The following is a 12821-nucleotide window of genomic DNA, read 5'->3' on the forward strand; positions in this document are numbered from 1 at the left end:
GTGTATATTTACTCGATTTGGTTGCACTTGCAACCTTGCGATTGCAGTTAGTTATCTTCCTACTTCTTATCCCTGTATATCGATGTAACCGCTACGCGGCTGCATACAGACTGATAGAGAAAATTTACATCACATTAGCCTTTATTTGGACAATCACTAGTTATTAATATATTCATATACATTTCCATTTTAGTTACATATACCGTAAATTCCGGACTATAAGCCGCACCTTCAAAGTTGACTATTTTTTTCTTATATAAGCCGCACCGGACTATAAGCCGCGGGTGTTTTAATGTTTTTTTTTTTTTTTTTTTGTGTTTTAATGTTTAATTACCATATGTAAGGGTTCATGCACAGAGGGGATTGTAGAGGAAGCTCCCATTTATTAACATTTCAACAAAACAACATAACACAACACCACCTGTGTTGTTTTTTACAGTGCACACACAGTGTCATACAGTGTGGTGAAAAGAGGGCAAGAGAGGAAATTAAAACTTATTATAGTTATATAGGATTTATAGTTAGAAAGAGTGCTAAAAAAGAGAGATTTTTTTTTTTTTTTTTGAAAAAATCCATAGATAAGCCGCACCGTTATATAAGCCGCAGGGGCCAAAAAAGGCCAAAAAACGGGAAAAAAGGTGCGGCTTATAGTCCGGAATTTACGGTAATTAGTTGCGGTTACTAGGGTGAGGTTGTATAAATCAAATGTGCAGTCAACTTTACCACCATAGGAGGCATTGGGAAGCATTTGCATGGCCAGTAGCCATCCTATCATGTCTGGGCTGTGGAATGGGCTTGGAATCAGGGGCATCAAAAATTGGAATCAAAAAGACACTCTCAAATCTGATTTGGTGATCAGCGCGTCCACACTGAAGTCACATCAATCGAAAGCAGATTGGAAACTACCTCCATATGTGGTTTGGAACAAGTGACACAAATCGGACTTGAAGCATCCAGACTCATAAAACCAATCTGGATAGAATCATTAATAGGTCACTAAAGTTCACAAATCGGATTTGGCCTCTAGTCTGAACATGGCCTGCTTACAGCGCCGCCCCAGCAACTGAATGTGGAAAACCAAACCTTACGTAGTAACATGTAACACAGCTGTCTGTAACATAGTAACATGTAACACAGCTGTCTGTAACATAGTAACATGTAACACAGCTGTCTGTAACATAGTAACATGTAACACAGCTGTCTGTAACATAGTAACATGTAACACAGCTGTCTGTAACATAGTAACATGTAACACAGCTGTCTGTAACATGTAACACAGCTGTCTGTAACATGTAACACAGCTGTCTGTAACATAGTAACATGTAACACAGCTGTCTGTAACATAGTAACATGTAACACAGCTGTCTGTAACATGTAACACAGCTGTCTGTAACATGTAACACAGCTGTCTGTAACATAGTAACATGTAACACAGCTGTCTGTAACATAGTAACATGTAACACAGCTGTCTGTAACATAGTAACATGTAACACAGCTGTCTGTAACATGTAACACAGCTGTCTGTAACATGTAACACAGCTGTCTGTAACATAGTAACATGTAACACAGCTGTCTGTAACATGTAACACAGCTGTCTGTAACATAGTAACATGTAACACAGCTGTCTGTAACATAGTAACATGTAACACAGCTGTCTGTAACATAGTAAGATGTAACACAGCTGGCTGTAACATGTAACACAGCTGTCTGTAACATAGTAACATGTAACACAGCTGTCTGTAACATAGTAACATGTAACACAGCTGTCTGTAACATGTAACACAGCTGTCTGTAACATAGTAACATGTAACACAGCTGTCTGTAACATAGTAACATGTAACACAGCTGTCTGTAACATAGTAACATGTAACACAGCTGTCTGTAACATAGTAACATGTAACACAGCTGTCTGTAACATGTAACACAGCTGTCTGTAACATAGTAACATGTAACAAAGCTGTCTGTAACATGTAACACAGCTGTCTGTAACATAGTAACATGTAACACAGCTGTCTGTAACATGTAACACAGCTGTCTGTAACATAGTAAGATGTAACACAGCTGTCTGTAACATGTAACACAGCTGTCTGTAACATAGTAACATGTAACACAGCTGTCTGTAACATAGTAACATGTAACACAGCTGTCTGTAACATGTAACACAGCTGTCTGTAACATAGTAACATGTAACACAGCTGTCTGTAACATAGTAACATGTAACACAGCTGTCTGTAACATAGTAACATGTAACACAGCTGTCTGTAACATAGTAACATGTAACACAGCTGTCTGTAACATAGTAACATGTAACACAGCTGTCTGTAACATAGTAACATGTAACAGCTGTCTGTAACATAGTAACATGTAACACAGCTGTCTGTAACATAGTAACATGTAACACAGCTGTCTGTAACATGTAACACAGCTGTCTGTAACATAGTAACATGTAACACAGCTGTCTGTAACATAGTAACATGTAACACAGCTGTCTGTAACATAGTAACATGTAACACAGCTGTCTGTAACATAGTAACATGTAACACAGCTGTCTGTAACATGTAACACAGCTGTCTGTAACATAGTAACATGTAACACAGCTGTCTGTAACATAGTAACATGTAACAGCTGTCTGTAACATAGTAACATGTAACACAGCTGTCTGTAACATGTAACACAGCTGTCTGTAACATAGTAACATGTAACACAGCTGTCTGTAACATAGTAACATGTAACACAGCTGTCTGTAACATAGTAACATGTAACACAGCTCTGTAGAACGGAAACATTTACAGAAAACAATCAACTGCACCAAAGATGTATCTATTCCTAAGGCTGGGTTCACACCGGCGACCCAAGCCTTGCCTACGCCTTGCCTTTACCCACGCTTTTAAATAGGCGTCCGTTTTAGTCAACGAGGCTGTGTACACAGGGCGCCTGAGCGTGAACCCTGCGTGTACCCACGCCTCGCCTGTGCCTTGCCGATTTTATCGTTTAGGCGTGAGTTCTATTTTCACGCCGACAAGGCGGGTGCAGGCAGGCTTTTCTGTCAAGCCATGAAAGAAAAACGCGACAATATCCGTGGGAAATGGCAAAGTCAACTGAATTTCAAAATAAAATGGAGTTACTACAACAGTGTTGAGCAGAGAGAGAGAGAGAGAGAGATTGACTGACGGGTAGCTATCACGTGGGGCTTTCTCCCTGTCTGCAAACAAATCTTCATGAGAGAGAATAGCAACCGAAGAAGCAAGATGGACAATGTTGTTGTGCCAGCACATATTCTTGCAAGATCACCTCTCTAAAATGTCCGACTATAGTCAGACCTGGTTATACATATCCAGCATCAATAGAACATTAAATATATCCGATTTATTTTACCTAGAGGCTACCCATGACAATTCTGGACAACACGTGAAAAAATACAGTCGGGAGAGAGGAGAGGCAAAAGCGTGTAATAGGTTCACGCCCAGCTCAAGGTCTGCAGGCGTAGGCGTGGGTTGAGGCAAGGCAAGGCGTAGGTTGTCTGTGTGAACTAGGCGTAACACATCATCTTGCCATGTCTTATCTTACTGTATCAAAACAGCACATAGTTTAACGAGGGGAGAGACAGAGTAGGGCAGCACAATTAATCGTATTTTCATCGTCATCGCAATATGAACATGCGCAATAAACGCATCGCAAAGACTGCCTGAAACGCAATGAATAACAAAAGTGCTTTTATTGACATGCGTCATGCATTCCCACTCAGCGTCTGACCATTTGGTCTTGTGTTGTAAATCCAGCGTACACCTTTCCCTTGCAACAGTGCGCTCCGCCCCTCTGCCAAAGCCCAAACGCTACGCTGTGTGTAGTTTTAGCTAAAATCAGTGCGTATTTCATTTCTTTATTCAGTGGGCATAGGCTATGTCTGGGGTCTATGTTAGCATTATTATAGCAGAAAGACATAGGAACTGGATAGCTAATATGCATACTTTAATATTTGTTTATTTAACGCAAGTCGTATCGTCATCGCCATATTGAACAATGTTAGCGCACATCGCAGATCTTCCTCATATCGTGCAGGCCTAAGACAGAGCGCATAGAGAAGTCCCACAGAGGCAATTTGAGTTTTTGCTTTTGCAACAGAATTCATAACCTTGTTTTAAAGACCCACGAGGCGTGTTTTATAAAGATGAAAATGGCACTTTCACTTCAGCGTCCTATCAGAGCCAAGAAGAAAAGGCAGTTGGAGTCCTCACCTCTCCCTCCTTCTGGGAGTCCACATAGAGGGTTGGGAAAGGCTCCTTCCCAGCAACAGAGAGAGCCTGTGAACATGTACCATGGAGGTTAGTGTTGTCGAGGTGTTATTGGCCCATATAGGCCATCATCTCATGGAGTGAGCCGATGATGGTAAATACCATGCAAAACACTACAAAAACACAATACCAGTATAGTAGTATAGCTTCTATAGTATGCCTCCAATTACCCCCCCCCCCCCCCCCCCATCAATCTGTCCACTCCCACAAATGGTCGTCATAGCGACGCCGCATGAAATTGCCCTGCTGTGTGAAACTGTGTATAGAAAGAGATGGACTCCCTTTTATAGCTACCCTACTTGTCCAGTCATCACAATTAGGGGTGCTCCGATCCGGCTAAGCCACGATCCGATCCGATCCCGATTCCTGGGGTCACGATCCGATTCCAGAATCGATTCTCGATTCCAACGATTCTCGATTCCAGAATCTAGAATCGATTCTCAATTATGTAGTTTTATATTGCAATAACACACAAAGGTCAAATATAAGACAAAAAATGACAAATGTATTAATGCTGAACTTCAAATTCAACTTCTGAAGTATTACAGTCAGGGCCTAAATTCATTTTGCAAACTAGGGGGGAATTCCCCCCTTATGTTCTTCAGATAAGATGGATTTATAGGCTGGGGGGGATCTGTAGACTTTGAGAAGGATTTATAGATTTTGGGGGGAATACATTAACCAGAGTTCTTAAGTGCAAGAGGTGGTGGCACCGTGGCAGTACAGTACACAAATGACATGAACATTTGGACACTTATTCAGCCGGTATCTTGCATGTTGCGTTCAGGTGCACTGTAAAACCCCTTTTTTTTTTTTTTTACGATTTTAAGAATCAATTATTGGGAGTTTGGAATCGATCCAGGAATCGTGGCATTAAGAATCGCGATCCTTTCAGAATCGATTTTTTGGAGCACCCCTACAATTAACCCATTGATACCTGATGCAGCATTTGCGTGTACAGGTGCAGCTCATAAAATTAGAATATCGTGGAAATAACATGGACAAGTTATTTCTTTAGGCAGTAATTAAAGCAAAATTATTCCCGCCCAAGTATTGAGTGCAGGCATGAACATAACTTTTCAGAAGATCGACATTTCTATTTTGAAAATAGTTTTTTGTGTGTGATATTTAATTTGTTGAAATACTGTCTTGGGGGGTTTTATGAGCTGGAAGCCAAACTTATGCAAAGTTAAACAAATAAATTCTTGAAATAATTTACTTAGTGTGTAATGAATCTATAATCTATGAAAGTTTCACTTTTTGAAAGGAATTATGGGGAACAAGTAACTTTTCCACAATATTCTAATTCATTGAGCTGCACCTGTATATCCCTCATTTGTGTGTGTATCCCTTTAAGACCGCGTAGCGCAGTTCGCGGTCTTAAAGGGATACACACACAAATGCTGCATCACGTATCAATGGGTTAAAGCGCGTACATGGAACTTTTAACTGGTGATGAAATACTGGTGCCTCTCTATGACCTACAAATGAGAGCATCAGCGAAGAGTATTGGCTCTTTCTAGAACATCGTACTATAAAGGCGTGAGCGCGACCTGCGGCTCGGTGACATCATCGTCACTATAAAGGCGTGAGCGCGACCTGCGGCTCGGTGACATCATCGTCACTATAAAGGCGTGAGCGCGACCTGCGGCCCGGTGACATCATCGTCACTATAAAGGCGTGAGCGCGACCTGCGGCTCGGTGACATCATCGTCACTATAAAGGCGTGAGCGCGACCTGCGGCTCGGTGACATCATCGTCACTATAAAGGCGTGAGCGCGACCTGCGGCTCGGTGACATCATCGTCACTATAAAGGCGTGAGCGCGACCTGCGGCTCGGTGACATCATCGTCACTATAAAGGCGTGAGCGCGACCTGCGGCCCGGTGACATCATCGTCACTATAAAGGCGTGAGCGCGACCTGCGGCTCGGTGACATCATCGTCACTATAAAGACGTGAGCGCGACCTGCGGCTCGGTGACATCATCGTCACTATAAAGGCGTGAGCGCGACCTGCGGCTCGGTGACATCATCATCACTAGGCGTGAGCGCGACCTGCGGCTCGGTGACATCATCGTCACTATAAGGGCGTGAGCGCGACCTGCGGCTCGGTGACATCATCACTATAAAGGCGTGAGCGCGACCTGCAGCCCGGTGACATCATCGTCACTATAAAGGCGTGAGCGCGACCTGCGGCTTGGTGACATCATCGTCACTATAAAGGCGTGAGCGCGACCTGCGGCTCGGTGACATCATCGTCACTATATAGGCGTGAGCGCGACCTGCGGCTCGGTGACATCATCGTCACTATAAAGGCGTGAGCGCGACCTGCGGCCCGGTGACATCATCGTCACTATAAAGGCGTGAGCGCGACCTGCGGCCCGGTGACATCATCGTCACTATAAAGGCGTGAGCGCGACCTGCGGCTCGGTGACATCATCGTCACTATAAAGACATGAGCGCGACCTGCGGCTCGGTGACATCATCGTCACTATAAAGGCGTGAGCGCGACCTGCGGCTCGGTGACATCATCATCACTATAAAGGCGTGAGCGCGACCTGCGGCTCGGTGACATCATCGTCACTATAAGGGCGTGAGCGCGACCTGCGGCTCGGTGACATCATCACTATAAAGGCGTGAGCGCGACCTGCAGCCCGGTGACATCATCGTCACTATAAAGGCGTGAGCGCGACCTGCGGCTCGGTGACATCATCGTCACTATAAAGGCATGAGCGCGACCTGCGGCTCGGTGACATCATCGTCACTATAAAGGCGTGAGCGCGACCTGCGGCTCGGTGACATCATCGTCACTATATAGGCGTGAGCGCGACCTGCGGCTCGGTGACATCATCGTCACTATAAAGGCGTGAGCGCGACCTGCGGCTCGGTGACATCATCGTCATTATAAAGGCGTGTTGGGGGTAACTCATTACAAAGGTATCATATTACATGTAATACATTACTTTTGGCAGTAACTCAGTAATACAACTTATTACTTACAGGATTTCAGTAATATTATAACAGTTACTTTGTCAAGTAACTCAAGTTACAAATTGAGTATTTTTTTTTTAAATCAAAGCACATGTATGTGTATTATGTATTAAATAAAGATAGAATCATTTCCTAATCAAACTGTGTGCTTTTATGCAAATAACCACTATAGATGACAATAACAAAGGGAAAGAATAACATTTAGAATTTTGGATTGTTTACACTGGCTTCAAGGCGGTTGACATTATTTTTCGGGATGGTTCCAGGGCACCATCATTCTGCTGCTGCTGTTGTTTTGGTCAAAGTAATGCAAAACTAGTGTAATAAGTAACGAGTTACTCTACACAGACAGTAATATTGTAAAGTAATTTATTACTTTCAAATGAAAGTAACTAGTAATATGTAGTATATTACATTTTGAAAGTAACTTGCCCAACACTGTTGACCAATCAGTCGGCAGTGGTTTTTTACGTCACTTTTTCGTAAGGCATCAGCCCCGATCAGCCTGGTCAGAATCTCGACGAAGGTGGTACTAAAAAAAAGTATTGCCTCCCAGCTCAGTACTTGCTCAGTGAAAACCCCCAAAAAAGGCGAGTGGAGCCAAGCCGGTACCAGCGGTAGAAATGCGGCATACGGTACACTACTTTTCCAAATGCCAGTACTTTTCAGCAACAAGACGTTGTTTACCTTGAGAGGAGTTTTGAAGGGGTTCTGCTCCGTCCCGTCTCCATCTTGGTCACTGCCGTGTTTGTCCGACACGTACAGCTCACCTGGAAACACAAACCTGTAATGTCACATACAGCTCACCTGGAAACACAAACCTGTAATGTCACATACAGCTCACCTGGAAACACAAACCTAGGCTGTAATGTGAGCTGCAACATCCCCCTCTAACCTAGACCTTGCCTAGGCCAAGTACTAATTATATGAAGAAAACCGTTATATACAGGGCTATATCATCTTGGAATAGCCTACCTGGTAATATCTCTTCGATCTGTGGGAGAGTTGGTTTTAAAAATAAGCTAAGATCCTACTTGCACTCTCATACACCATCAAACACACACTGATTGTACTTTGATGTCTTTTTATAGTATATACTGTACTATATACAGTATATTACTCTATACTATAGAGTTCTTAAGTGCAATATACTAGAGTAATATACTCTAGTATAGAGTATATTACTCTATACTATAGAGTAATATACTGACTGACCCCTGGGCTACAGGTCAGCTACACCACTAGTTGGCCAAGCTTTTTTGTTGTTGTTTTGTTGTTGTTTTGTTTTCTATCTTGTCTTTGAACTGTTTTTACTCTGTTTGTTGTGCTCATTGCACTTGACTATTTCTTGTTTTTTTTTACCTTTGTATTTTACTACTAATGGGGATCCTTTTAAATAAACAAATAAACTAACCTGCCACACTGCCAGGCAGCAGTGCCCTGAAGCAGTCTGTGATGTCATCAGTGTAGGATTTATTACATCACTGATGATGACATCATCATCACTGCGGGCTGTCTTCAACTCAGAATTCTGTCAGGCAAATCGGAATTGGCTGTTCACTACGAATATTCCACTATTCTTTTCTCTTCCTTTTTTAATGAGACTATCTGGCAATCAGAAAAGCCATTGGTAGGAGCTTGTTTGATTTGTTTGTTTAATTGGGACTTGTTTTACTGTATTAGGAGGCCGATACCAAAATAGGCTATAAATCATGATCTATTATATCATGATCTATTATATCATGATCTATTATATCATGATCTATTGGGAGAAAACGAGCAGTTCTATGTAAAATCTAAAATTCAGCACCCCCTTATACCCGGAATGGAACAATCCTTGTTTCATAACCACATTTTCGGACTATTCAACTGTGCGATTGCCAGTCGAATCAGGCTTCTTCGAACGAATCGTCGACAATTTGGGGTCCCCCTCTGGTGACTTGGGACACTTGACTTCGACTTGTACTTTGATGACTTGAAAAGGTCTCTAAAGTCTTGAGATCTTGTGTTTGTGTAAAGATTTAGTTTTCTTCAAGATATGAAATTGATACTGGACTCTTGATTTGTTCTGACTTGACTTGCTGCTCTACATTTCGACTTGAGACTTGACATTAATGACATGGACTTGACTTGGACTGACTTGCTAATCTACATTTAGACTTGGGACTTGACTTGAGACTTGTGCCTTGAGACTTGAGTTGAGACTGTTTCTCTCTCGAAGCAAAACATAATTAAGAAATAATACAAAAAGTGTATGTGCTTACTGCTACTGAACAGACAGACAGACACAATCAGACAGAGAGCGACAGACCGGTTTCTAGAATGCTGTGAGGAAGAGAACGCTGAATCAAATCTGGCCTCAATCTAGGGATGTAACGATAACCAGTTTTAATGATAACCGTGATCAAAATTCCTTACGATAACCGTACCGTTTAAAATTTCCATTATCATTAAAACCGTGATCACCGTACTGTGATTACAGTGCTTTGAACAACATGGTAAATACTGTCCATAATCAACCAAAGTTGGCAACCGTCTCCCAGATGCAGACGCGCAGCCTTGGAGAAATTATTTCAGTGAGTGTATCAATCCTTTTTGGGTCTGAGTTTTCAATATAAAACGTAAAATGATTTCAGTCTCTGAGTACTTTTTGAACTTTTTCAGCAATTTTTTACGAATACCGCGATAATACAATAACCGTGATAATTTTGGTGACGATAATCGTGATGTGAAATTTTCATACCGTTACAGGCTCAATGACAACTGACAACTTCAGCGAACAGATAGCGCAGTGGTAGAATAGCCGGCCGTATTACATTTTTTCAAAATGTAGCATAAATTGTTTACGCTGCTGAATACACACTGTGTACATAGCAGAATAACTGGATATGCCCATTCATGGTAACGTAATATTTCGAAGTCAGCTTGTTCCCGCGTAGACGTCTAAATCATCCCCAAACCGGCTGTGATTTGGCCACGTCAAATCACAGCCGGACGTCAATGGACATCACTGAAAGACGTCATCACAAAGTTATCATGACGTAATTTTGCTTGCTGGGATATTATACATCAAACTCTTGAGCTAATTCTGCACTCACTCATGTGATGTATACTTTTTGAGATATGAACGTTTGTTTGGCACAACTCATACTAGTTAACTGCCGCGGGGTTACGTATTTTTGGGTGGCAGTGACGTCACGCTGATTCGTCCTATACATCCGTGTGCTTCTAATGGGGGATCCATACTACAGTATAAACATAAAAACATCACAATATAAACAAACATACCAATGCAATTTCAGATTCATGAGAGTCCTTCAGAGACCCCACACCTGTTCACTATTTTACACCATATTTACCCAGATAATTGGCGAAATAAGCGATCTGTGCGACTGACGCAACCAGAGGAGAGGAGACAGGAGAGTGCGTGTCAATGCACCATGCCCTACCAAAGAGAATGACATACAGGCTGCCAAACCAACCAACCCAAAGCAGAGAAGATAAATAGTTAAGTATTTGCATTCAATTCATTCAGTCGTCAGATCGCAGCTGGCGTTCATACAAACATTGAATGTCAGAACGGTGTCTGTCCACTGAATCAGAGACCGACACACCGCCCAAGCTCTGACAGCTGCTGCTAAGCTAGCTTAGTTAGCATGCTAACCGCTATCATCACTGCAACTGATGCAATATTGAATGAACCACACGACTCGTTGGGAAACTAGCTAACGTTAGCTAGCGTTGTCTTCTTTCTGATTTCTTACCCACTGAAACTTGTTCCACACCTTTCGTTAGCTCTGCCGCCATGATAGCTCGGTCCGCACAGCCAGAGGGGAGAAGTCACCTTCTCCTGCTTCTAAAATGAGGATAAACCCACACGCGACTGCCTGTGTGTCTGTCTCTACAGAGCCGTGGACATGCGACTTTATATCAGCTAGCTAGCCTAGCTTCCTCTCTGACGCGTGATTTCTAACCCCACATAGGATAAGCAATAACCACGCCCTGTGGCGCCGGGATTGGCCAGGAGCAACACTGGAGGGCACGCAGCCCAGCGATTTCATGAACCAATGAATTATGGTCACCTTAGCATAGTAATAACAATAATAATAATAATAATAATAACAATAATAATAATAATAATAATAATAATAATAATAATAAAGGTAATAATAATAAGCATAATAATTGTAATCTACACAATGTACACAATCTACAAAAACATGCAATAATATAAACAGTGTTGTGTTCACGTTCATAGCTCATATAATATAATGTATCATATCGTTAATTTCAAGCTCAATTCTTACCCAGAGAAAAGGTACAGCACTGAAAATGTAACAAGCAATAGTTTTTTGGGGGGGTTTCGAGTATAGCTGGGCAGCAGCTCTGTCTGTCCTGTCAGCCCCTCTAAGCAAACACCCCCCATCCTCAGAAAGTTCCCCGCTCCAGCATCACAAACAGACAAAGATGGGGGAAAGCAAAACAATTGATGTTCTCAATGCAATATGTCTGTTGGTAGGATATCAGTGTGTAGGAAATGGCATTTCTAGCATCAATATTGATCGGCCTTGTTCTTTACTTTAAAAAATATATAGAAATGCAACAATTTTGTTTTTGCTCCCATTTTTCACGAGTTGAAATAAAAGATCAATTTTTTTTTCTATGCACACAAAAGGCTTATTTGTATTTTGTTCACAAAATGTGTTCACATCGTTTAAATCCGTGTTAGTGAGCACTTCTCCTTTGCAAGATAATCCATCCACCTGACATGTGTGGCATGTCAATATGCTAATTAAACAGCATTATTATTGCACAGGTGTGCCTTGGGATGGTCACAATAAAGGCCAGTCTAAAACGTGCAGCTTGATCACCAGATACTGACTGCTCTTATAAAATGCACATCTGTAGCCGCATACCGAATGGCCATAGTTCATTGCCCAATAAATGTCTTTTTCCCCCCCAAGAGAAAACTGCACCTGCATCAGCATCTTAATTATGTCACACCTGTCAGGTGGATGGATTATCTTGGCCCACTAACACCGACTTAAAGAAAATGTGTGAACATGAAACATGAAATGTTGTGAACAACATTTGAGACAAATAAGCCTTTTTTTGTGTGCATAGAAGGTCTCTGAAGTTTTATGTCAATTCATGAAAAATGGGAGCAAAAACAAAAGTGTTGTGTTTATATTTTTGCTCTGTAAATATTTATATTAAAAATGTATATCAATAGATGTTTACATATCTTAATTGATCTCTATTTATATAACAATATAATAACAACACTAATACAAACAAATATGAATTACATTTTCAGAATGGCTTCCCCCCCTAAAACGCATCAGTTATCTCGCATCAGCTTGATACTTCTTATTGTGATGGATATTGACCTTATGTTCCAACACAGGGGTCAGCCAGTTACTTCCTATTGTGTTTACACTTCCTGTGACAGTACAGTACTAGTGACCAGATAAAACAGACAGTGTTTTGAACAGGAAGTCATAACACAACTGGGTCAAGTGGGCGGGGCTACATGAG

At 41.8% G+C, this 12821-nt stretch overlaps 1 protein-coding gene across 1 annotated transcript in view; it reads right to left on the minus strand.

The window, feature by feature from the left end:
• nars1 (asparaginyl-tRNA synthetase 1) overlaps positions 1 to 11220 on the minus strand; it is a 51539-nt gene extending 40319 nt beyond the window's left edge. Inside the window, exons 1-3 of the mRNA XM_083638650.1 lie at positions 11048 to 11220; positions 7971 to 8053; positions 4236 to 4301 (exon numbers count right to left, since the gene is read on the minus strand). Of these exons, the coding sequence (XP_083494776.1) occupies positions 4236 to 4301; positions 7971 to 8053; positions 11048 to 11090 (192 nt within the window). The 5' untranslated portion in view covers positions 11091 to 11220. The remainder of the gene's footprint in view (positions 1 to 4235; positions 4302 to 7970; positions 8054 to 11047) is intronic.
• Between the last annotated feature and the right edge of the window lie 1601 nt (positions 11221 to 12821).

This window comes from Poromitra crassiceps (genome assembly GCF_964638095.1).
Source record: "Poromitra crassiceps genome assembly, chromosome: 6".
Lineage (NCBI taxonomy): Eukaryota > Metazoa > Chordata > Actinopteri > Beryciformes > Melamphaidae > Poromitra > Poromitra crassiceps.